This window comes from Perognathus longimembris, chromosome 1, assembly GCF_023159225.1.
Source record: "Perognathus longimembris pacificus isolate PPM17 chromosome 1, ASM2315922v1, whole genome shotgun sequence".
NCBI classification, from domain to species: domain Eukaryota; kingdom Metazoa; phylum Chordata; class Mammalia; order Rodentia; family Heteromyidae; genus Perognathus; species Perognathus longimembris.
Window position 1 is genome coordinate 138,391,940 of NC_063161.1, and position 26,023 is coordinate 138,417,962.

At 38.6% G+C, this 26,023-nt stretch overlaps 1 protein-coding gene across 3 annotated transcripts in view; it reads left to right on the forward strand.

Moving 5' to 3' along the window:
* Slc44a1 (solute carrier family 44 member 1) overlaps window positions 1–26,023 on the forward strand; it is a 178,094-nt gene that overhangs the window by 134,919 nt on the left and 17,152 nt on the right. Inside the window, exons 15-16 of one of the 3 annotated variants that reach the window (XM_048338443.1) lie at window positions 1,545–1,625; window positions 4,230–10,021. In XM_048338443.1, coding sequence (XP_048194400.1) covers window positions 1,545–1,625; window positions 4,230–4,253 — 105 coding nt within the window. In that variant the 3' untranslated portion in view covers window positions 4,254–10,021. Of the gene's footprint in view, window positions 1–1,544; window positions 1,836–4,229; window positions 10,022–26,023 lie in introns of those variants that run through there. The other 2 variants (XM_048338435.1, XM_048338454.1) reach the window with 2 other exon arrangements.

A 26,023-nucleotide genomic window follows, 5' to 3' on the forward strand; every position in this document is an offset into this window, starting at 1 on the left:
AGTGTAAAGATCAGTTTTAGGTGTTTCATCAACATTAAAGAATACCAAATTTAAAGATGCTTTCCTCCTCCTCCTTCTTGTCATTTCTTCTTCTTTCTCTTCCACCTCTTCTTTCTTTTTTCCTTCTTTGTGTGTGTGTGTGTGTGTGTGTGTGTGTGTGTGTGTGTGTGTGTACACATGCTGGTCCTGGGGCTTGAACTCAGGGCCTGGGCACTGTCCCTTAGCTTTTTAACCCAAAGCTAGTGCTCTACCACTTGAGTCACACTTTTACTTCCAGCTTTTTTTGTGTGATGGTGATTAATTGGAGGTGAGACTCTTGTAGTATTTCTGCCTACCTCAATCTTCACATCACAGCCTCCTGAGTAGCTGGGATTACAGGTGTGAACCCCCAGTGCCCAGTTAAAGATGCTTTTTAATAATGATGCTTTACATTAAACTTGAAAATCTATCTTGAAAACCTGCAGTATTGAAGATCAAATATTATACACTTGAAATAATAAGCCATATTCCAAGAGCACAATTTATCTAGTTAAATCTAATTTTTCAGTAGCAAAAATTCCAAGTGTTTTAGTTTCTCTATTTGTTACTGATTATTTCTTTTATTGAGAACATCATCAACTAAATTTTGGAAATTTCCCTAATGCCTAAATTAATTCTAACTGGTTGCTTTCATATTTGCTCATTAAAGCATTTATAAGAAATACTCATTTTTTAACCATGTTCAAAGACAAAATGAAAAATAAACTTTCTTTGTTTCTTGGGACAGAATCTCACCATGGAGCACATTTTGCCCTCAAATTTATTATCCCGCTGCCTCCGTTTCCTCTGTGCTAGGATTACAGGATTGTGTACCATGCCCAGCCAAAAATATATAGTTCTTCCTTCATTTTTCTCTGTAAGAATGACAACTGAGGATATTTATTGAAGATGTGTTCCATAAATTTTGACAGAATAGAAATGTTTCCTTTGGGGGAATAGTCTCATTTTAACTACTTCTGACTATAAGTACTAGCTTTCATAAACCATCCTGGTTTATGAAACAGTGTCAAGACTAGATGGATACCTTAAAATTAGTTTATCTGTCAAATGAGGGGTTTGGTTTTTTTTTAAGTATTTCACGCATAGTAGTATAAACACTTTTACCTTCCAGGTGTTTAGTTGAGTGGAGGCTTATGAAGTAGAAAGTGATTATTTATTTGACCTGGATATGAAAAAAACAGAATAAAGTGATATTCTAAGGTAAATCATCTGTTAAAAATGTTAAGTATTCTTTCTTCTAGATAGAACTAGAGCTATCTCTTGGAGCCTCTGCGAGATTGTCACAGTGAATGGATGGAAAGAAGTTACGTCAGTGTGCCACAATCCATCCCCACAGATCTAGCAGCTCTCATGTGTGATGCTAAATAATTATTTACTACTTTATTTGTAGGCCACCTGTCTACCAGGATTGAGTCATAAAACCATGTAGATATGTAGGGTTTTATATCTGCTAACTGAAATCTGGAAAGACCCCAGAATTAATGAATATGGTCCATATTTTGCAGGAATTTGTGGAGAACAGTAGGAAAGCCCTGAAAGAAGCTGGTAAGGGAGGCGTCGCTGATGCCAGAGAGCTAAAGCCGATGGTAGGTGGAGATGAGGAGGCAGCCGCCCTCCAAGAATTTCACTTTCACTTCCTCTCTGTCTCTGTGTTCACCGACTGCACTTCCTCCGGAGAAGCATTTGTTGTCTGTATCACACAGGATGTGCTGCTCTTTCTGTTTGTGTGCTTACCCATCACTTGGATGGCAGAATGCTTGTCGCAGCTGAGACCATCTTCTGTAAAAGTAAGCTGAAAGGAACAATATCTTCACCGGTGCTTTGGGGCCCGGGGATGATGATAGCTAAGATGAACCTGCTGTTTCTCTGATTGTCTTTCTAACTGTCAGTGTTTAGTTTCCATTTGACTGACTGAACCGTTGAGTATACACTTGGAACTTGACAGTTTGATTTTTGTCATTTTAGCAATTCCTTTCAACTTGCTCAAATTCATACTCTTCTTTTTCGAAGACATTTTTCTGTTTACATCGCCATCTTTTCTCTTTTGCTGACAGCTTCTAATGCCTAGATTCTACTTTCTTTGTTTCTTAAAATTATTTTTCTGTGGCAAAGAAGTTGCCATCAACACTTACATTCCCTAAGACAGCCTAATCATTTTCCTGCTTGTGAAAGAGATAAATTCCCTGGTCATTTTGGGGGGAAAAAGACAAAACAATTGAACAAAAAAACCAATTTAATCAGTGTAAGAGAATCTTGAGTCATTTCTCCCATAGATAATCTCACTGTGGCAGAACACCAGATGGCTCAAGCATGTACTGGCCTAATTGGGACGGCAGTGGTGAGGCTCATGGAGAAATAAGGAAGGCTTTCCCTTCCTTCTTCTTGCCTGATTGTCCTCATTGTTCAGCAAATAAAGATTATAAAGAGGACACATTTAAAAATCTTAAACTATCAACTTGTCTTTCCCTCCCTTTGTCTTCCCAGTGATTCCAACTTCCATTAAATCACTCTTCCATTGAAAAACACTTGGAGAAGGGTGGTTATATTGGAGCCATGTACTTGGCGTGTATTTCAAGATTATTCTTGAGGGAATAACAGATGAGTTGTGGTAGACCAGAATGCAAGTATGCCTTCCTATCTTAACAGCTGAATTTATAGGCAGTAATCCTAAGGGAATTGCCCATCTTTATGTGGCATTCTGCCAGAATCCGAATTTGGAGAATTTTTTTTTCCTGAGTAGTGTTTTCACATTTAGTGTCCCTAGCCACAAACAATACATTCAAATCTTCCTCCCATTTTGGCTTTTGTTTTATGTTATTCATTAGTTCACTGCTTCCTGGGAATGGCACACAAAAAAAAAATCCTCTGTTGTGTCCTCAAATACATTGTTTATGTGCATTGTTCTTCTGGGGCTTTGGGCATGACAGCTTTTGGTCCATAAGAATGTTCTAAGTGGTTAAAACCCTCCTCAACAGAGAAGTATGAAATGTTGCCTACAGTGCTAGAGGTGTGACTCAAGAGATAGAGTACCCATCTGGCAAATGGAAGGCCCTATGTTCAAACCCCAGTACCGTCACTAAAAGAAAAAAAAAAATGTTGCACACAGAGTAGCTTTGTAGCTTTGTTTTTTAATATGTTGTGCCTTATCTTTCTATTCTATCTTTCATAGTGTACACGATTACAGTTGATTTCTCCTATCACTATGCTGTGTTATAAAAAATTATCTGAGAGCTGCACGCCGTTGGCTCATGCCTGTAATCTAATCAGGAGGCTGAGATCTGAGGATCATGGTTTGCCAGCAGTTTGCCAGCCTGGCCAGGAAAAACCATGTGATTCTTATTGCTAATTAACCACTTAAAAAAAAAAAAGCTGATCTCCAATTAACCACTAAAAAAAAAAAAGCTGGAAATGGAGCTATGGCTAGAGTCGAACAACACTAGCTTTCATTGAAAAAGCTAAGGGGACAGTACCCAGGCCAGTTCAAGTCCCAGTACCAGCACACATACTCGCACAAAAAAAGAATTATCTGAGAAATACCTCCTTAAAGTTTGAGGATTCTTAGAATTTCAAACTGCTTATTTGTGTTTGCTTATGTTATCCTCTTCAGTGAAATTTTTATAAAAGAACATCATGTCTATTTTTCAGTATGTCAAGAAACACTGCTGCTGTCTGTTTTTCTCTTCAATGGACTATCATAACTTGAGCTTTGTTTTTAGCCTATAAAGTAATGTTCAAGAAAATGAGGTTTTAAATTTTCTTTTTGACATGAAATGAAATAAGATACCTACCAGTTGTCTTGAACTTGTTCTTAAGAGAGTCTCACAAGTTAAGGAAACTTTGAAAGACCTCATAGGTTTTTCTACAATTCTTGAACAGTGATTTTAGAAAAATTTACGGAACGTGAGGGAAAGGTTGAGGAAAATCTGATTATTTGTTCACTGTCCTGTTGGGTGGAGGGAGGACTTGAGCCCTGTGGAGATATGGGCCTCAGATACGATATTGAAGGAATATGACTTTTGATATTCATAGGAATTCCAGCCCCTTGTTTGCAGATTCCTTAAGAGAGAAGGAGTCTCAATCCATTTTGACATGTGTTACTGTTTGTTGATCATATGTGTATTTATAACATTCACAGTCTCCTTTTAATGGTAATTGTCTAAGATTATACTCTGTATGACTTTGTTTTCTAGGCTTCGGGAGCAAGTTCTGCTTGAACCTAGCCGACGGTTATGGAACCCATTGACATTCCAAAACAATATATACACATAACTATGTATTTGTGTGTGTGGGTATGTGTATATATGTATATGTATGTGTGTATATATATATGTATATGTATATACACACACACACATAATCAGCCAAAATCAGAGAAAAGGAACAGGGATTTAATACCTTTTTTATGCTTATTTTTGTCAAACATGTACTCCTTTCATACGGGTGGCTTTTACAAGGCAACTTCCGTCATTTAATGTTTTCGATTGTAATTGTCTTAATGGAAATGTTAGATTCATATCTGATTAACATTTTTAATAACTTAGAGATTTTAACTTTAGTTACTTAGATAAAGTTATTATGCCAAATTCTTGTCCAAAATTGTTTTCAGGGGTGATTTCCCTGATATGTGTATAACATTGAGATCTGATTTTACAGATGCATAAGTCCTAGCGCAAGACTAGGCATGTGCTTTCAGCTAAGTAAAGGAATTACTTCCGTCAGTTTCCCCCAATCAAAGAAGCCATGTCATTTTACTTTTAGAAACATACAGTGGGCCCATTATGAGAATTTTCATAATAGCTCATAATTTTCATAAAAGCTCATTTGTCAGCCAACATTAAAAAGTAACCAACTCCTCAGGTATTTGTAGTTTACCCTAATGCTTCTATAAAAGAAAGTAGAAAAAAAGAGAGAAAGGGGTAGATAATCTTTCTTATGCAAACTTTTTTCTTATAATTTGTCTTTTTCTTTCTTTTCATTTTAGTAGCATCCTTCACACATTTGTGTGCCTGATTTGAAAGGAAGCTGGGGTACCAGCAAGTTTAGCTTTAAGTTTCTGTGTTGATTTGCAGATTAGGTAATGCTAGGAGGAATAAAAAAGGGAAGAAAGCAGAGCATAAAGCGTGGTGCTTGGGCTCTTTGCTTCAAAAGAATGGCAGTGGCTTAGGGTTAAACTGGCCATTTTATCCAAATGCTTGCTATAAAATCTGAAAACATACTGGCAGGTGCTCCTCTCCTTGGCAATTCATTGAGTATCTAGAGTTCTACAATGTTTAACTGAAGAATTGGTTAGTGTTTTGATCCTCAAGTATGAATGTTGTTTATGTTTGGGAGTGGGTTGGGGTTTTTTGGTTTTTATTATTATTATTATTGAAGCTTACCAGATATGAATGGCTAATATTCCATTGTTCTGCTTATTGTAATGGTGAATGCTTTAAGAAAAAAAAAGTGTAATTTGCTAAGAATAATTCATGATCTGTTTATGCGATAACTCCTTTTTGTTACAATTTTTTTAAAAAAAGGCTATTTTTGTTAATGTAAAGTAAATATTTCAGAGCAAATTTTTTAAACTTATTGCACTAAATACAGGCTCTGTACAAAAAAAAAAAGCCTCAGCATTTTGTCATTCCATGGAAAGAGAATCTTTTGAAAGAAAGCATTGCCTCCAGCCAGAATTAGACAGTGAATTAGACTGGAATCATGGACGCACATTCAAATTCATGTCACTAGGGCTTCATAAGTAGCTGTTTGCTATTGTGCTTCCTTTCAAAGGCTTGGACCTTTAAATTGCTGCAAAAGGTAAACTGTATTCTTTTTTAAGTATCGGTGTTCTTTATGCTAGCTAGGCTAAAAAAATTGCTAAATGCCTTGGTTTCTTTTCAAAGCTCATATAATATTTCTGATTTTTTCAGAATATTTGCAATAAGAATCTGGATTTAAAAAATAACAACAGAAACACACACACACACACACAATCTAAGAGTTCCTATCTTAGCAAGATCTGGGAAAACAACACAGTTGGTTTCAAAACTCCATGAGCAGTTTTGAAATAATAATTCTCCAGAAGTTAACATCTAACACCTAGTACTGCCAAATAGATGTCACTGTACTGTGATATTAGTTGAAATGGAATGCGTCTAATTGTATGACTAACAACTGAGAGAGAAAATCCAGGATACACCATGTGTTTTATAGCTACACTGATTTTTGGGTGTTCAAAATCATGAGGAACTAAATTTTGAATTGGTAAAAGTGTTGAAGATGAGTACCAAAATGAGAAGACATTCCAGGAGCTAGCTATTTTAGGAGGTGTCCCTCCACAGTGACCTGATGAAGTCTTGAACTTGGGAATTAGGTTCTGCTCACTCGGACATCCCCACACCATGGACCCTCGCTGCTCCCCGTCCCATGTGCTTGCAATCTCAGCTACGTGGAAGCCACCAGAAATGCTTTCTAATCATCATTTGCAACTAGAACTGTAATCAGAAAGAAATTTTGTATTTTTGTATAACTTGACTGTGTGCCATTTTCTATAACAGGTCCTGTTTTACAAATAAATTTTGTTTTACTAACATTGTGTTTAGAAATTATGATCTATGTATAACCATGTCATTTGAGTTTCAACTTAATTTCCAAGCTACTTTTTCATAAGTAAATGTGTCTGCCACATAGATATATGAAGATATGCACATATATCTCACAGCCACCTCACAGAGAGATATTTGATATATGGAATGTCACTCTCACATGAGCTTTATTATTTCACTTGATAAGAACCTCATAGTGGCTTTTTAGCAACATGTGAATGTTTTCAGTTTTTGTTCTAATCTTCCTGCTGCCTCTCTCATTCATTGCAAGTCATTCTTCAACTAGCTATGGGCTGCCTTACTGCTCTTCACTCGCTGCTTCTGTCTTCTACCCAAGTGAGAAGAATAGAATTAGCTGTGAGACATGTGGATACCTGAATCGTTTTATAAACCTGAATAGTTTTATATATTGTGCTTTTCATCATTTCCTGTGATGATTCTTCAAAACTACATTTTGGAGTTCTGTCTTTATAGTTATAGCAAGGGTCCTCTTTTGTAAATGGTAGTTGTGTCCAGAGTATGGTTATGATTTCTGCCATCAGATAATCAATGCTCTGGTGCATAAAGTAAGACTCTTAAGATCCTGCCTCAATAATAAACTGTGCTTTAATATAATATAGAAGGCACAAGGTTACATTTCAATGTAAATCCACAAGACACATCTTCAGTGTGAAGCTTAAAAGTGCAATAATAATAAAACACTAGCAATTTAGCAAGGGCACTGAGATTATATAAACCATACATGAATAAGCAGGGCTCGAGGTAGATTGTTCTTTAAACCATTTAATGCAGTGGTTAATGTTTATGATTAAAGTTTTTTATTTTGTCTTACAGATAATTAAGTCCTAACTCACTTTGACTTAGTCTACATTGGTCTCCCAACTGTTTTCCATAACAGTTAAAGAAGAGTCTAGTTTTTTTTTAATTATACTTATCCCCACCCCACCCCCCACACACACATACACACTTTTCAGTGAAAGGTATCTGCTAATTAATTATAACCTTTTCACAATCCCACTGGCCTTGGTATCTACCAAGAGCTCCCTTGCTTTCCAGTGCAGTTTCAGGATTTTATCCCAGTAGTGGCTAATGAGGAGCTGACTCCTTTATTCTGGTCTTGAGCTGCTTTCAACACTAGGAATAATACTTTACATTTTTCTGGCTCAAAACATCCACAACTGCACGAATCAAATATCTACAAGGCCACACAGTGCCCAGAGGCTTCAAACATTTTCACCATGCATAATCATTAGCTACTAAAGGCTGCAAGAAGTGTGTCCCCATGATGCCCCCCACACGTGCAAAGCAGCATTTACGATCAGCTCCAGGCATGGGATGAGTTCCAAAAGCAGAGTTATTGGTTATAGTGACTGAGATAGTCTAGTCTAGTCTTATTTGAATCGAAGTTTGTAGTAGCCTAAGAAGTTTGCTTCAAAAAAGTCTAAATTTACACTTTTTTAAAATAAATTCTGTGCTACTCTTCTATGGCTGCTTTGGGAAAAAAATTCTGAGAGGCTTATCAGTGCATCTGACACAGTTAATTTATGTGTTCTTTTCATAGATTCCATCTGACAGAAGTGCTTGCCTAGAATTGTTAAGATATGGTCTGTGAATATGTATTGGAGAATTGTAGGATCATAAGCAAATGCATAAGGCAGAGGTTTGAATATTGTGTATTCGTAGCACAGAATGCCTTTTGCTTTAACTGCGTATTTGTGTAGCTCTGTGTACTAAAGAATGTGTGTTAGCGCTTTTGAAAAGTAGGCACTGCGCATAGATAGCTTCTGCTTTTGCATCTTTGTTTAGTGGTACATAGCCCAAATTGTGGAAAAGCAGGACTCTTGAGTGTATCAAGGAAAAGAGAAGGGAAAAAATAGATCTAAAGCTAGCAAATTTAAAACATAAAATGAAATGTTGTATATACATATAAATCTAGACTAGCACACGTTTCCCATTCAAATTTTATGAATTTGAGTCCAGTTCTTATGTGCATATTTTAAGAGGACAGTAATAAACCAGGATTTGAGAATATCTTTTGTACTGAAAATTTCAGTGCAGTTTTTAAATTTGTGAATTTCTGTGGAAAAACTTCCTTTTCTATAGAAATACTGCAGGGTCCATTCTTCCTCTCCATCTTGTTTTTTTTATGTGTGTAAAAATAAACAATGATTTAGTTTCAATTCTGCATGAACTATTACTACTTTTATAAAGTACTTAAATAAGATTTAAGTTGGATATTTTCTAAGGTAATTCATTAAGAACTTGTTTAAAAGGTATGAAATTGTTAAGGGACCCAAATGTTAGTCTCTTTGTCAGTTTTGATATTCAGTATTACATCCTGCTGAATGATTTTTCTCTAGACCAGGAAGCTCAGAAAAATAAAGCTTTTATTAATGGTCTATGATCAAGTTGCACATGAAAACATTGACTTGGAAATATTTCAAATGTTTTCACTTTCATTTGCTGAGATCTTAGTTAAATATGTGATATTCAAAAGTAGATTTATTGGAAAGGTTGTAGGTCTCTTTGAACTTATGAAAGCTTTGGACTGTCCTGCTCCTGAATGTAAATAGAACCTCTGAACATCTGAAATGCTAGGAGTGATTGTGCCTCCACTAAAGATCCTGTTAAATGATACTTACTATCTCTGGCCTGGAATCATTTTCTAACTTAGGAGTTTGTGTAGTTTATTACTAGGTTTGGAAATAGACACCATTAATCCGAATGAATACCAAGAAGGCTGACATTGAATCTTTGTAAAAAATACGATTTCCATTGAGGTGTGAGGGTATATGTGTCTTGGAGGAGTTTTTAGCAAGGTACCAAATTATTTTCAGTGGACTCCCCCCCAAAAAAAATCCAAGAAGAAGTAAATATAGAATTCTTAATTACCATCTACCATGACACTTGTGTAGGCTTGAGGATGTAGCTTAAGTGGTACTTGCTAAGTAATCCTTATACTGAAAGGAAATTAAGATAATAATTTGATTGTAGTTCAAATATGACATTATATGTAGCATAGTGCTACCAAATATCACTCCTAATATCTGTCAACATGACCAAAAATAGTTAAACAGAACTTAGCAAACTATAGTGAAATACATACTTGACAAAAGAAATAATGGAAAATTGTAGGAGTAGATGCTGGGATTTGAAATCCCAAATGTCTCTTGCTTCCCTTCATAAATCAGGGACATGTGCGGTATCTTGGGGCTTTCCACTTACTAGAGCAGAGCAGCCTTGGCCCCTGTCATTGGGGCCCTGCCTTTCCCCTTCACCCACCCCATCTTCCTTCTTGAGGAAGCACTTTATAGTTTCTTCACATCTACAGCTTGTGAGTAGGTAAGGGTGCTGGCATCTGCATGTCAGCTCTCCCCCAAATGCTCTTTGTGTCTTTGGGAAAAAAACACAACAGAAATCCTTATGGGAGTTTTGAAATTCTTTAAAAATTGAAATCCAGTGGATCCTGATTTCATATAGTCAGATATCAAGCCACTACATGGATTTTTAGGCTGAAGAAAGCAATTGAAATCTTGGCTTGATGTATGAGAAAAGACAACTTCCCTGCCCTACCCGTGCCCCTAAAGCTCTGCCTTTCACAGTACTTAATGAAACCACTAGTACAAATTTCCATTCTAAGTGGAAAAGAAGAAAGAGCCAGTCTAATTTGATAGATACTTGTGTCATAAAAGTGTGACTGAAAGACAACAGGTAATATTCTGACTTCTATGTATAAATCTTATCTATACATCCTGCCAGCTAGGAATATAATTTGAATTAGTTATTGTATAAGAAATACAGTGAGAAAACTAGTCCATGTGTAAAAACAGTAAGCAGTGAGAAGATATGAAATGTAATTGGTCAGATAGAGCGGTTCCATGGACCATTCTGCTTACCACTAGCCAGTGTGGAGACCCTCTTTTATTTTATTTTCTTATTTTTTGTCACTTGTGGGGCTTGATCTCAGGCCCTGGGTGCTGTTCTGAGCTCTTTTGCTCAAGGCCTGCACTCTACCACTTAAGCCACAGTACCACTTCTAGTTTTTGAATAGTTAATTGGAGATAAGAGTCTCATGGGTACTTTTATGCCTGGGTGGACTTGGAACCCCAATCCTCAGGTCTCAAACTCCTGAGTAGTTAGGGTTATAGGTATAAGCCACCAGTGCCAGCTACCCTGTTCTTTTACAATGTGATAATCAGGTAAGAACTCTTCCCCTCCTCCAACACTTTTGTGTTAGGAATGTCACAATAATAGAGCAGCTTTGGAAGTTGGTGTTTTGAAACAGACTGCTAGATACATTCCCCTCATTCTTTGGGTCTCATTTAGTTTGCACTCAGAAATCTGTTTTGTTTTGCTCTATTTTTTTAATCTACCCTTGTTTTATTAATTTGGATTTTCAACAATCAGATGGAAAAATTACTTTTTTTCTATTAATGCTGCTAGATTAGTTCATGTTTGCTGGTTTCTTTCCTCCCCTGTGACAGTACTAGGAATTTCAAATGAAAATTTTCCATTTTATTGTCTCCAAATATTCATGTCATTAACTGCACTTCTTATAGATCTTGTATCTAATGAAGTTAAGATCTAGTGGACTGATTTGGTTATAGGATGATAAACATAAATAACAACCAAAAACAAAAGGCAGGGAGAAAAGAATGCAGGGCATCTTAACAACGTGACAGAGACTCTGGACTAACAACCAAAGACAAAAGCCTGTCTTCTGAAAACCAAAGGTCCAACCTGTACTGTCTGGCACAGCCTTTCTGATCATGAAGATAGGATTCCTAGAATAAGGCAATCAACTCTTTTAAAGACCAGTCAATACAATAAGGACCTGATCTCTCACACAGTCTTCCCATCTAGTATCAGCCTCACTCATCATACTGGGTGATGAACACATCAAATGGCACACCAATGAGTCTATATACAATTTTTTATGCCCTGATATCCAGCAGGAGAAGTATGTTGTGGTGCCATATATTTCTGATGCCTTTTTGTCTTTTTGTGTTGTTGGGGGTTTTGTTTGTTTGTTTTTCCATTTGCATCCTCTTCTGTCAAAAATCTTTGTATCACATCCTGTCTTTGTGTGTTACAAACTGGAGGATCACAGTTCAGCCTTCCATGAATTCCATAGTTTGGGGTGACTTACCTTAGGATTATTTGGGGTTCTTTCTTCTTACAGTGTCACTACACTGTATGCATGTGGGGAAACATACATGTAGGTGCTTGAACATACCCCACAAACTCAATCGTAGTCCTGGTAATTGTGACTGTCATTGCTGACACAGTGCACTCTTTACAGATGGAGCATTCTGCTCTCAGAGGACTTAAGAAATATGTAGATTAAGCAATTAACTTTCTGGAGTTATCAAATCTTGCTGGGAAATTAACTTCCAAGAGCTCTGAATTGGATGGCACATCCCATCTGGCTTCAGAGTACAATGAGCTTATATGAAATGGAGCTTTGGAATGTTTTTCTTGTGCAGAAATATGAACTACAAACAAAAAAAAGTGCTGATCTTATGCTAAGTTTTCTCTGTGTACTGACTCAGTTGCCAGAATTATAATGAAAACTGTATTTTAGTCTAACAAATGTATACAATTTTTTATGTAATAAATAAAATTTTATAGGAAAGAACGTCATTGTCTACTGTGTCATCACACTTTGCCCATGCTCACGGTAGTGACTGAAGAAAGTGATCATGGTTTCTAATTAGGTTGGTGTACTGCAAGGGTGCCTGAGAATTTCCAAGATCTTCTAGTACCCCTCAGCCTGTTCTAGGGCCCTTGGAGTATAGAATATAAACCTATCAAAACCGATTTATTTTTGTCTCCTTTTGTTGTGCTGTGTAGGGCTTGAACTCAAGGTCCTGCTCTCTCACTTGGTTTTTCACTCAAGGCTGGTGCTCTACCTCTTGAGCCATACCTCTACTTCTGGCTTTTTGGTGGTTAATTGGAGATAACAGACTCATAGACTTTCCTGTCCAGACTGGCTTCTAAACTGCAATCCTCAGATTTCAGCCTCCTGAGCAGCTAGGATTATAAGCATGAGCTACAAACACCAAGAGTACAAAATTTATCCACTATCCAGCCAAGCTTCATAGCTGGAGTCTCAGTGGTCCTGTGAATGCTACAGTCATAACTGAATTCAATGGTCAGGCAGAGGAGGAGAGCCTCTGTTAGGTAAGATTCACCATGGAAAACATTCATTATGTATGGTGCCAGGTGCCACACATGATTGAAGCCTCCCTCTGCACCGAGTTAGTGGCCATGCATACCTGTAGTGTGCCTTCATTTAGGCAGTAGCTCTGTCCCATCACAGTTTAGAAAAAAAAAAATCAAGATTTATGTGAAACTAATCTTTCCTTTAGTGGTACTACAGATTGAACTGTGAGTTTTATTATTCTAGTTGTGACAAGTAGTGGTAAAAGTGAAAAATGACTTGTGCCTTTAACTTGATAGGATACTTCATTTATTGCCCACATTCTAAGGAATATAACTTTAGAATATTCACCTAAGGTAAATTTAGGATTCCAGAAAAAAAAAAGAGAGAGAGCTAGTGATGAGACTGTTTCCTAGTCCTGCCAAATTTTCAGTAGATACCCCCAAGAATCTAAATTCTTACAAGCTCCTGGATCATGTCTGTGAGCAGAGAGGCAACAGCGCAGAGAAAAATTCCTTTAAGACAAAGGCTTTAGATGGAGTGCCTGTTGGATTCTGTGCTCTTCACTAGGAGGCAGGGTGAAAGAGATTTGTCTGCTCTCTACACTTTCCAGGAAAGATTCTTACAGATTACAATAAAATAACTTTAACACACACATGCAAATAAAAATAGGAAAGTAAAAATTGAGCTTAGAAAATGGCTGGGAATATGGCAATTCTGACAGAGAAGAAATCAAAATAGAGTTACATGTTAAAAAAAAAAGCACAGGGGGGAGAGAAGGATTAATGATGCAAGTAATAATAACTTGGAATAACATTCAAAATATAGTCCATGGAAAAAAATGGAGGTAAAGCCTTATTTGTAGTATTCTATGTGTCTTGAAATAAAAACATACAGATGCTGTCTGTCAGTTCTATAGACACTAGGAACGGATGGGTTAGCTGAAGGTTTTGACTGGGATTGAAAATCATTAGAAAATGAATTCCAGTATGAAATGTAAATGTTTATTAGCCAATCTTTAACAGAGTTATATTAGTTTTTTAATGATTCCTTGATCCCTATCTTCTTTGTATGAATAATACTAATAACATGACCACTCAAAGATGCAAAATGTGAACTATTAATTATTGCTAAGTAGATCAAGAATTTAGAGATGCTTGTGAAGCTCACTGCCTGTGGACACTGGGATTTCTATCATTTTTTTGCTAATGTTTGTATTTCTGAGGCACTTAAGATGAGTACTTACCTGTATTGACTGTTTTTTTGGGGGTGGGGGCCAGTCCTGGGCCTTTGGACTCAGGGCCTGAGCACTGTCCCTGGCCTCTTCCTGCTCAAGGCTAGCACTCTGCCACCTGAGCCACAGCGCCCCTTCTGGCCGTTTTCCATATATGTGGTGCTGGGGAATCGAACCGAGAGGTTCATGTGTTAGAGGCAAGCACTCTTGCCACTAGGCCATATTCCCAGCCCCTGTATTGACTCTTTCCAAGGGGCTCAATCTTTCAAAACATTCGTTTTCACAAACTACTATTTTCATATTTATTATGTTTATCAATAAACATAATGTTTAAATGATTCATATACATAACAGTTAAATAATTAGAGGAGGCACCACACCTGTTATGTATGTTGGAAAAGCATTCCTGACTCTTGCCAGGCACACCCAGCTGACACTGAGAACACAGGTTCCTGAAAATAGCCCTCCCCCAAGAACACTGTGCATCCTATTTCTGCAGAAGGTTAGGCACTGTCAGCTAATCTGGCAAGATGATTATGTGAAAATCGGCTAGGAAAACCACTTGTTTACATCAAGATAAGTATTAGGGTTATCTATGTCTTGTGAGATTATGGGTCATTTTAAGTTTAGTTGGTTAGCTTCTGTGCTTATCTGTATGTTTTAAAATATTCCTTTAAAATATTTTTAGTATGAAAAAACTGAATTATATTAAAAATAAATAGCTAGTTAAGAAAATAAAATGACAGCTACTAAAGCAGTGTTTTAATAGATCCGTGGAATAGTTAAAGATGACAGTTTCTAAAGTCAGTCCTATTATTGATAAGAATTGAATAAAAGCTAAATGTATCCATCTCCAATGAATAAAGAAGGAAAGGTTGTTTAATAAATGGTATTTAGGATAGCTGGCTTTCAGTTTGAAAGCAAATCTAAGTCAAATCCAAATTGATCAAGGTTTTTTTTTTTTTAATTAGATAAAGGAAAGGGGGAAGGAGGATTTGGTAAGTTTAGGACTCAAAAAAATGATAGCAGTAATGGTCTGAGGGGAGTTGGTGGGGTCTGTATCTCACATTTCTGAAGAGTGTGAATGAGGCCCAATGTAAATGCTTTCCCAAGCATGGCCACTTGTATGTGCCCTGTGTAGACACTTCATGCAACAAGCATCCCCTCCTCTCTCCAGGCAATTTATATCCTGGATGGTCCATGCTAAGTACTCTCTGACTTTAAGCAGCTCACACCCTTAGGAGAGAGATAGATAGCAGTGAGTTAGAACGAGTAGAGGATGTTTAAGGTGCACATACAATGTTGACGTCATCGGGAGAAGCTATCCTAGATGAGACTTGCAAGATGACAAGAATTAGCCAGATGATGAAGGGGCAGGAGAGACTGCAGAGTTGCTGCAGGGTAACAACCGAAGTATGAGGAAGGACAGTGTTTTTAGATGGCTACCACAAAGAATATACAAATAGGGGGCAACTACAGGTGATCCTGGAGAAAAGATGGAGCCTTGCCTATGTATTCAGACCTAAAGTGAACTGGAAAGGAAGAGAAGTAGCATATGTGTATAGAAATTGAAGGTGGAAATGTAGAAGGAGGAGACTAGGATAGGAAGAGGTGAGAGCCAGGACCTGAAAGGAGGGGGTTCCAGTGGGAAATCCAGCACGCGTGGTGACTGATTAGATTTTCAGGGAAGAGAAAATGAACCGTGGAGGCCTACACTCAGTATGATACATCACACCTCGTTCTTTAAAATAAGAGCTTGCACCAGATGATCAAATTCATCCAGGCACAGTCTCAAATTCACAGAACACTAGGAATGTTTACCTTTTCCAATCAGTGCTATCTCTTGTAAGTTCTCCGAAATAACACAAGGGAGCCAGTGAAAGAAAAGATAAAAGACCTCAAAATATTTCTCTGCACAAGGGAGTTTTTTTCCCCTCTTCCTGATGACTGAGAACTATCTAATTCCTGGGTTTTGGCTGAGAGTTCCCAACCTCACAATCAATGGCTTAGGTAGCTGTAAATTACCTAATTTGCTTTTCTACCTTGTCATTGTAGCCATCTTTGTTTCTCTGCTAATAAGAAATAACCTTCCCTCTGTTTTTAGGGCATGCATTTTACATATTTGTGTTTTCCCCTCAAGCGGCATATATATAAAAAATTTTAAATGCAGAAACAAAAATAGGAAGAAATAAATATGTTAAGTTCTCGGACAGTTGCTGTATATGGAGGCATTGAGCTTTGAACTTGTTACAAAACCTGCAAAAAAAAAAAATGGAAGAGACTAAGATAGGTATAATTCGGTATTTTCTCAATATCCAGAACAAAATTTAAAAGAACTATTCAATGCTGCAGAGCAAGGGAATTTTGTCCAGGAAATCTGGCACTAGGGGTTATGTGAGCAACAAGGTTAATGCCAGTAGAATTTGAGAATGTCAGTTGTTTTATGAACCACATTTCCCTCAGCCATTTAATTTTTTGCTTATAATACAAACCCAGTTGTGAATATCATAGTTGTAAGACCTCTCTAATGTTAGCTAATTGATTTTTGTTTTTTAGCCACTAAAGACATCTATAACTACTGCATATTCATACTTAGGTACTAAAATGCTCGATTTAAGATATGAAGTAGCTGGATGTGCAAAAACATGTCTAGAGCTCTAGTGGCAGAAGGAGATTGTAATAGGTGTGCCAGCTGCTCTTGACAAGTTAACTCAGGAGTAGTGGGGGAACCCCCAGGAGGTGGGAGGGGCTGAGAAGTGGGGATACAATGATTAATATGCCTTTTGAAGAGGGGAAGGCAAAGAGTACTCCCAGAAGAAGCAAAAGTGTGAAGAAATAGTGTCTGTGAGTGGATTCTGAGGAGTGGATGGGGCCATGATATTGGAGAAGTCGAAAGAGATCAGCTCTCAAGGGTCTTGTGGACCATCCCAAGGGACTTGGTTTTAGGCCAAAGAAAATGGAAACTCACTGGAGGGAAGGCTATACTCAAGGGAGTTCTTGAAAGCATTTGCCTTTTAGGGCAGGGGGACATGTAGTATAAGGAGCTATTGTAGGCATTGTAGTGTAGAATGGATTGCATCCAATCTGGAAAAACAGTGAGGGGACTTTGATGATAAGCCAAGTGAGTGCGTCTGTATTCTCTAGGACGCCAGCAGCAGAATGGAGCAAGAGGGTTATATTTAAGTGCTTTTGAAGAGGTAACATTATCAGAACTGGATGATTGATTGGTACAAAGGAGAGTCAAGAGTAAATCTCAAGGTCCTGGCTTGCATGTAACATTCCATTGGAAAATAATTTACTTTTCACCCAGAAAGTCTCATGTTCAATTAAAAACCCTGTTTACATTAATAGAGATGTGATAAGAGAGAAAGCACTGAGCGAAGTGTTGGAACAGTTCCTCTCATTCAATTACAGGTTAGTTGTCCTGTTCGTACCTGAATTTCCTGCCCTGTAAGATGAAGATACTCTACCGATGCTATAGTCTTATTGGGATACTTAAATGTAGTGGAGGGGAATATGCTTTGAAACTAGTTGTGTGTGATGTAGTCATTTATCTCTTCATTTTCTGAACCAGCACAGCATAAGGAAAAGAGCAAGACAGTCTTGGAGTCATGGATGTGGTTTTGGATCTGTCTCCATTACTTGTATAAGCTACATAGCCAGAAAATCTTCCTGAGGCTCAGTGTCTTCTTTTAAAAATGGAAATAATAGTGTATTATAGTGAGTTTTTGTAAAATATAAGGATAAGGTGTGCATTCACTCAATTGTTACCAAACAGATATATAGAGAGGGCCAATTCTCTTTAGAAGCTGAGAATATAAAATTGACCTCAATACACTAGAACCTGGCGCTCTAAATTTATATAGAAAAAAAATCTGATGTTGGGTTTTTGTGAGTGAAATGATAGATTAGGAAATTTGAAACTCACTCTTTCCATGAAAGGAATGATTTAGCTGGTAAAGACTGTCAAGTCAACTTTTCTAAACCCTGGAATCTAATTTTTAAAACACACACACACACACACACACACACACACTCACACACCAAAAAACTTACAAGCAGGAGAATGCTAAATGAGAAATTTTAATACTAGGACACAGAAGGCCATTAACTGTCCTATGTTGCCACCCCACCTACAGCTCAATGATGGCGCTGTGGGTGGTGGCGGGGCCCAGCGCTCCTCAGGAGCCTTCTGTGTCCAGTGTGGGTCATGTTCTCTAAAAATCATGGTGGTTTGTTTTGACCTATGTGCTGGCTGCCTGCAAGGTTTTCTCAGAGGTTTATCTATGTTTTATATCCCTCAGAACCTTCTTTAAATGCAGATACACCTCTTGAAACAACCTGCTGTCAGTAATAACACAAATGGCCAGAAGCAGATGGATGGAAAAGCTGAAGGTAGGAAGAGACTAGCATAGGACACACATGAGGGGAACAGAGACTTTGAAAGACTCCTGCTTATGCCAAGAAATCTATGAGAACGCTTCATATATTCTCAGGGAATGCTACAGGGGAAAAAACACACACAGAAGAAAACAGTAAAACCGAACAAATCCTTGAATATTCCCCTCTGGTAGATACAAGCAGGAAGTATTAGGGAGTATTCCTACTTAGAATAAATTTGCAAGGACTAGAAAATGGTATTTGGTTCCAAGCATGTAAGGAAATCATAAATTGCTAGGTAGATATTAGGGACCATACACGCCTGTCTTTAAGTAGACTACAATGTTTACCAAAATTTAAAAATAAAACCGTTCAGCCAATTCACTTCAACAATCAACGGCAAGCTACAAGCACTAACAACAAACCCTGGGGAGAGAGAGAAATCTGATTTCCGGAGTTGCCAATCGATGACAATATTCAAAATGTGCGCCTTTCAACAACAACCAAAAAAATTCCATAAAGTACAAAAAGAAACAAGAATGTGAGGCTGGGAATATGGCCTAGTGGCAAGAGTGCTTGCCTTGTATACATGAAGCCCTGGGTTCAATTCCTCAGCACCCCATATATAGAATAGGCCAGAAGTGGCGCTGTAGCTCAAGTGGCAGAGTGCTAGTGTTGAGCAAAAAGAAGCCAGGGACAGTGCTCAAGCCCTGAGTCTAAGCCCCAGGACTGGGAAACAAAAAAAAAAAAGGAACAAGAAAGTATAGCCTGTTATGGGAAAATTTAGTAGAGGCTATCTTTGAAGAAACCCAGCCGCTGTACTTGCTTACAGACAGACACATATCACTGACCAAAATTATTTTTAAAAATGGGCAAAACTAGGGCTGGGGATATGGCCTAGTGGCGAGAGAGCTTGCCTCTTATACATGAGGCCCTGGGTTCGATTCCCCAGCACCACATATACAGAAAATGGCCAGAAGTGGCGCTGTGGCTCAAGTGGCAGAGTGCTAGCCTTGAGCAAAAAGGAAGCCAGGGACAGTGCTTAGGCCCTAAGTCCAAGGCCCAGGACTGGCCAAAAAAAAAAAAAAAAAGGACAAAACTAATAAAAACCAAGAGAACAGTATCTTCCCAACAGAGAATATCAATAGAGATAGAAATAAAAAAAAAAAGAGGACTGGGAATGTGGCTTAGCAGTAGAGTGCTTGCCTTGCATGCACAAAGACCTGGGTTCAATTCCTTAGCACCACATAAACAGAAAAAGCCAGAGTGGCGCTGTGGCTCAAGAGGTAGAGTGCTAGTGCTGGCCTTGAGCAAAAAGAAGCTGGGGAGAGTGCTCAGGACCTGAGTCCCAAGCCCCAGGCTGGCAAAAAAAAAAGAAGAGGAAAAGGAAAGGAAGGAAGGAATAGAAATTCTGGAGTTGAAATACAAAGTAACTAATGAAAAAAAATCTCACTAATGAAAATCATTAGGAGGTTTGAACATGCACCAAAAAAAAAAAAAAAGGAATCACTAAAGTGAAAGATAAATCCACTGATTATTCAGTTTGAAAAGGAAAAAACAAGAATGAAGATAAATGCATACAGCCTTAGGAGACATTGAATAACCACAAAACAGACCACTAACATGATGGAAGCCCCAGAGAGAAGGGATGATAGGAGAAAAAAAAGAATACTTGAAGAAATAATGGCAGAAAACTTCTGATAAAAAACAAATCTTCACATCTAAGAAACACAATAAAATTTATGCAGGAAATACTAAAGAGCCACACACAAAGACAGATGATAATTAAATTGTTAGCAAAGACAAAGCATGAATACTGCATGCATCTAGAAGTAACACATTGTACACAAGCACTTTTTAACAAAAATCAATCCCTAATCTATTTTCAGAGGCTATAAGACAGTGAGATGACATGTTTACAGGATGCAAAGAAAAAAATGTCAATCAAGAATTCTTTATCCAACAAAAAGCATTTCTCAAAAGTAAAGGAGAAATCAAGACTTCGCCAAGTATACAACAGCTGAGGAAGTCATTTGCCAGTAGAAGTGTTCTTCAAGAAATGCTAAAGAATGTCCTTCGGGCAGAAATGAAAGCATAGTAGAGGATCACTCCAGTCATACAAAAGAAAGAACCTGGTAAGGATGCTATGTAGATAAATGTGAAAACTACTATTGTCGTATCTTTTGTTACCCATTTTTTCCTGTGTGATTTTAAAGGCAAATGCATTAAAGAAATTATTACAAACCTCTCTGAATGGGTTCCCAGTGTCTAAAGATGTAATGTATGTTCTTCCTAAGACAGGGCTCAAAAAGCAGAAGGCCATGTGTTACTTGAGCTCTAGGAATCCAACAGTGAGTGTTGGATGAATTCAAGCATCTCTCAGCCACTCAAGGAGCTGCAGATGAACTTGGACCTCCAGGCTCAGCTAAGAGAACTAAAAGAATCTAGCAGCCCAGGACATTGGTGAGAAAGCCCTCATGATGCTTGTTACAGAGCCTCAATGGAAATCTTATCCAAACACCCAAGTCAACTTGTATGTGAATCGAACAACAAAAAATCGCAGTGCTAAGCACAACGTCTTTATTACTCAGAAGATAATTCTGCCTGAATAACCTAAAAATCAATGTGTATGGCAAATAAGGAAAAGTGTTACAGAAGGCATGCACAAGAAAATCCTTGATGACTTGGTCTTTCCAAGTGACATGTGGGTAGAAGAATCTATATGCAATTGAATGGCAGCTGCTTTCTAAAGGTATGTTTGACCAAGAACAGAAGAATAATGTGGAGGAAAAAGCTAAACCTGTTCCTGCATCTGGAAGAAGGTTAGAGGCAAAGATGTCAATTTGAAATACCCTGAATTTCACTTGTAAACAAAAATGGCTCAAATATCAGTCAACTTAAAAAAAGAAAGAGAATAGCACTAACTAACTAACTAAAGTTTTTATTGTAATGGAAGTTTGGTTAGTGTCCATTTAAATTAGACTTGTTACTAATTTGAGATGTTGCTTGTAGCAACCAGGGTCACATAAATGAATTATACTCACAAAAGAAAACAGGTGGGGGCTGGGGATATGGCCTAGTGGCAAGAGCACTTGCCTCGCATACATGAAGCCCTGGGTTCGATTCCCCAGCACCACATATACAGAAAAATGGCCAGAAGTGGCGCTGTGACTCCAGTGGCAGAGTGCTAGCCTTGAGCAAAAAGAAGCCAGGAACAGTGCTCAGGCCCTGAGTCCAAGGCCCAGGAATGGCAAAAAAAAAAAAAAAGAAAGAAAGAAAGAAAAAAGAAAACAAGTGAAGAAAAATACTACACTGAAAAAAATCAGACAGAAAAGAAGGAATTATTGAAAGAATTGAAGGACTGAAAAAGAATAAGATACAATATATAAAAAACAAACACTACAATGGCAGAAACAAGTTCTTATCATTTAAAGTGATTACTTAAAATGTAAATGGATTAAACTCTTTAGTTAAAATGTAAAGGGATAGGGGCTGGGGATATGGCCTAGTGGCAAGAGCGCTTGCCTCGTATACATGAGGCCCTGGGTTCGATTCCCCAGCACCACATATACAGAAAACGGCCAGAAGTGGCGCTGTGGCTCAAGTGGCAGAGTGCTAGCCTTGAGCAAAAGGAAGCCAGGGACAGTGCTCAGGCCCTGAGTTCAAGGCCCAGGACTGGCCAAAAAAAAAAAAAAAAATGTAAAGGGACATATATTTAAAACATAGCACAGTCGTATAGCATCTCCAAAAGACTCAATTTATACCTGAAAACACAATAGACTATAAGTGATAAAATGCAAAAAGATAACTCTATACAAATTGTAACCAAAAGAGAGCTAGAATGGCTCTACAACTATCAGGCAAAACACACACACACACACACACACACACACACACACACACACAATGTTACTAGAGAAGAACATTTACAGGGATAAAAAAAATGAAGCAAGCCAAGCACTGTGGCTCACCCCTGTAATCCTAGCTACTCCGGAGGTTAAGGCCTGAGGATTGTTCTTTCAGATGAATTCCCAGAAGTCAAGAAAGCTGTTTAAAGGGATATATCCTGATTCATTCCCCACATTGCCTTTTCCTTTCTTTCTCCTTCGCAAATACCTTTAGCTCAAACAGGGGAGTGAGGTTCCATGGGTCATCATCAAAGTAATAAAACAACACGTGCCCCCCCCCCCCCACCGCAGGTGCCAGATTCTGTGCTGTGAGCTATACAGACACCTTCCCTCCGTATGTGTGCGTATGCATTTTAATCCCCACAGTCAACTTACAAAATAGACCTTTTAGGGCTGGACGCATGGCACAATGGTATTCTCCTAGCCCCGAGTTCAACCCCAAGCACTTTCAAAGGGGAAATTAAAAAAAGTAGACACACAAAGTAGGCCTTATAGGAGGATATTGAGAGTTTAAGAAGATTGCCCAGTAGCAAATATTAGATTTAGAATTCAACCTGGGGTCTTATTTGCTGCAAAGCTTTTGAATCTGCCCCATGCCATAATGTTCCATAGCCATGACAGGTTCACAACTGCCATATTTGATACCCTGTAGGCCCCATTTTTATTCTCCTGCAGCATGATGCTGAGACTCAGATCTGAGCTTGTTTATCTTTCACTCTAAAGGGTAAGACTCCATTCCTAAGAAGGCCTGAAAGAAATATAGGTAGACTAGTCATTTACTGATAAACAAGTAATTTCAAAGCAACGGAGGCCTCCAAGAAGGCAGACCCCAGATAGGAGTAACCAAGAACATTCCAAAGTAACAGTTGCCAAAGTAAAGACAGGAGATTATGTCTCTCACATTGTCCAGAGGCAGTACAGCGGACCAGAGATTTAGAAGCTTGGACTTCTAACATGTCTGCATTTCTGAAGGGCTGTATGAACTTGGGCTCTAGATTCTCTTGGCCTCTGTTTTCCCACCTATATAATGGGCTGAAAATAGAGTTTTATGAGAATTACCTACATTATTACCTGTAAAGTCCCTACGACAGTGCCTGGGTCATATTAAGTACACAGTAAATACTCCTATTATGGGACCCAATCGAATAGATTACTATCAACACCATGGATATGAGTGAAGAAATGGAAGGAGTGGCCAAGACTTCAAGCTGACTCCTAATATCCTTTCTCTCGATGATAACAGTCACCTGACTTAAATGGATGCAGTCACCCTGAACAAGGGCTACCATCCCAGCCCCCCTGGCAGCTATGTTATAACCATGTGACTTCATTCTGGCTAGGTGGATATAAGTAGAGGTGTCACATAGCTGCCAGGAGGAGTCTTTTGAAAGAGCAATTGCCCTTTCCTTGATATCCTCTTCCTCGCTCTCTGGAGTTTGGATAGGCTATGAAGTGACTTTGAAACTACAAGCTGCACACGATGGAGCATCTACTGGGAAGGTGTGTGTCCGATCGTATGGTACATGGTGTCAGCCATGGGTTGCTGACTGCCAGACACCCTGAGTAAACTTCTATCTTATGGTAGCATTTGTGATTTGGAGAAATTCCGTTATATCCGAATACAACACTCACTGGTATCAAAATTTTTTCAAGGTGACTTCGAGGAGTATGTGCTGGTCCTGTTAGTCATTGAATAACAAATCAGAACTCAGAAGCAATGGACTACATCTAACAGCTTAGAGTTGAGCGGTGATAATGTAAAAGTGCTTCTGTGGGTCCATAAAACCAGTTCAGTGGCTAAATGAGGTTGATATGGCTTGGAGATCTTCTTAATGGGTAAGGGTTGTTAAGGAGATAGAATTCCAGTCATAGGGTTGGGATTCAATAATATGTGTCCCCTTTGCCCTACCCTTACTAAAAGGACTGGCAGCGGGATATTTCAGTTCAGGTAGACTTTAGGTTCTGTTAATGGCATGGTATACCACAAGGGAAGAGCAATGACTGCATTATTATTTTTCCTTTTATGGTGTATATACTAGTCTTGGATCTTGAACTCAGGGCCTCATGCTCTTGCTTGTCACTCAAAGCTGGTACTCTACCACTTGAGCCTCACCTTCACTTCCTGCTTTTTGCTAGTTAATTAGAGACATGAGTCTTATGGACTCCTCTGCCTGAATGCATTTTTAATAGGCCAATCATACCTGGAATGTAAATAGCTGGGAATGGTCTCAGAGATAGCAAAAAACATGGCAATTTTGGAAGAGAAACATCCTAGGATAATGAAAAGTTAAAGACATAATCACTGTATTTCAATATCTGCATGGATATTAGAAAGAGTTTCTATAATCTTGCCCTGAGTCTGCAAAGGGCTCTTGTGGTTCCAAAGACAGGTTTCTGTTTCATTAGTCAATTAACATGTGTTAATCATGAATTACTCTCAGGCTGTGACAGCAAGTACTAATTGTCCTACCTAAAAATTGATTCTGCCCTTCTTCCTCAGGAATATAAATAACCTAGATAGAATTTTGCCTAGCAAATTATCCAGCTGAAATGCAAGCATTCCTTGAGGTTTGATTTGGCCATGTGACCAACAAGAAGTAAAGTGAAGTATCATGGGGATTTTTCTTTTCTGGGTTTTTTTTTTTCTGTTTCCCCTCCCCCCCGCCCCCCATCATGGGGCTTGAATTCTGGGCCTGGGCACTGTCCCTGAACTCTTTTGCTCAAGCCTAGCGCTCTAACACTTGGAGCCATGGGGGTCCCTTCATGGGAGATAACAGTGGTGGTTAATTGGAGATAAGAATCTCACTGGTTTTCCTGCCTGGGTGGGCTTTGAACTGAGATCCTCAGATCTCAGCCTCCTGAGTAGCTAGGCTTACAGGCCTGAGCCACCAGCACCCAGCTTATTGTGGGGATTTCTAAGGAAGGATTTTCCTTCCTGGTATTGACAATCCCCGTATTTCCTCCTCCTCTTACTTTAGACTGTCTAGAATAGCAGTAATGTTATGAGCATGGACAGAAACTAGTCGCTAAAGATGGCAGAAGTGAAGGGCAGAGGAAGGAGCCTGGCTATTGGAGGACATCATTACATGGCTTTGCCACAGTGAGCGTCCCTGTCTTCTGGGCTTTTTGTTTGTTTTTTTTTTTTGGCCAGTCCTGGGCCTTGGACTCAGGGCCTGAGCACTGTCCCTGGCTTCTTTTTGCTCAAGGCTAGCACTCTGCCACTTGAGCCACAGCGCCGCTTCTGGCCGTTTTCTGTATATGTGGTGCTGGGGAATCGAACCTAGGGCCTCATGTATCCGAGGCAGGCACTCTTGCCACTAGGCTATATCCCCAACCCCGTCTTCTGGGCTTTTTGTTACAAGAAAATGAATCCTTTTCTTCCAGTCACCATTTAGTTCAGTGCAAGCTGACTTGAAGTCCTACCCCAGATGTTAGGACTTTTAAGGACCAAAAGATTTTCTGATGAAATCACTGTCTTTTCGTGCTTATCAATCAGCATCTGAGGAGAACTTCAAAACTAGAGAAGTCCCAAGATTAACTTAATTCTGAGAGAACAGTGCTGCAAATAGTCCTTGGGGGGAGGGGAGGGGTTGTCCACAGGAGATACAGAATAACAGCATTCAGCACGAAATGAAAGAATTATGACCTTTAAAAGCAATTTCGGTGCCAAATAAAAAAAATCGAACAGAAAGCTAAAAAGTGTATATAATGTAGA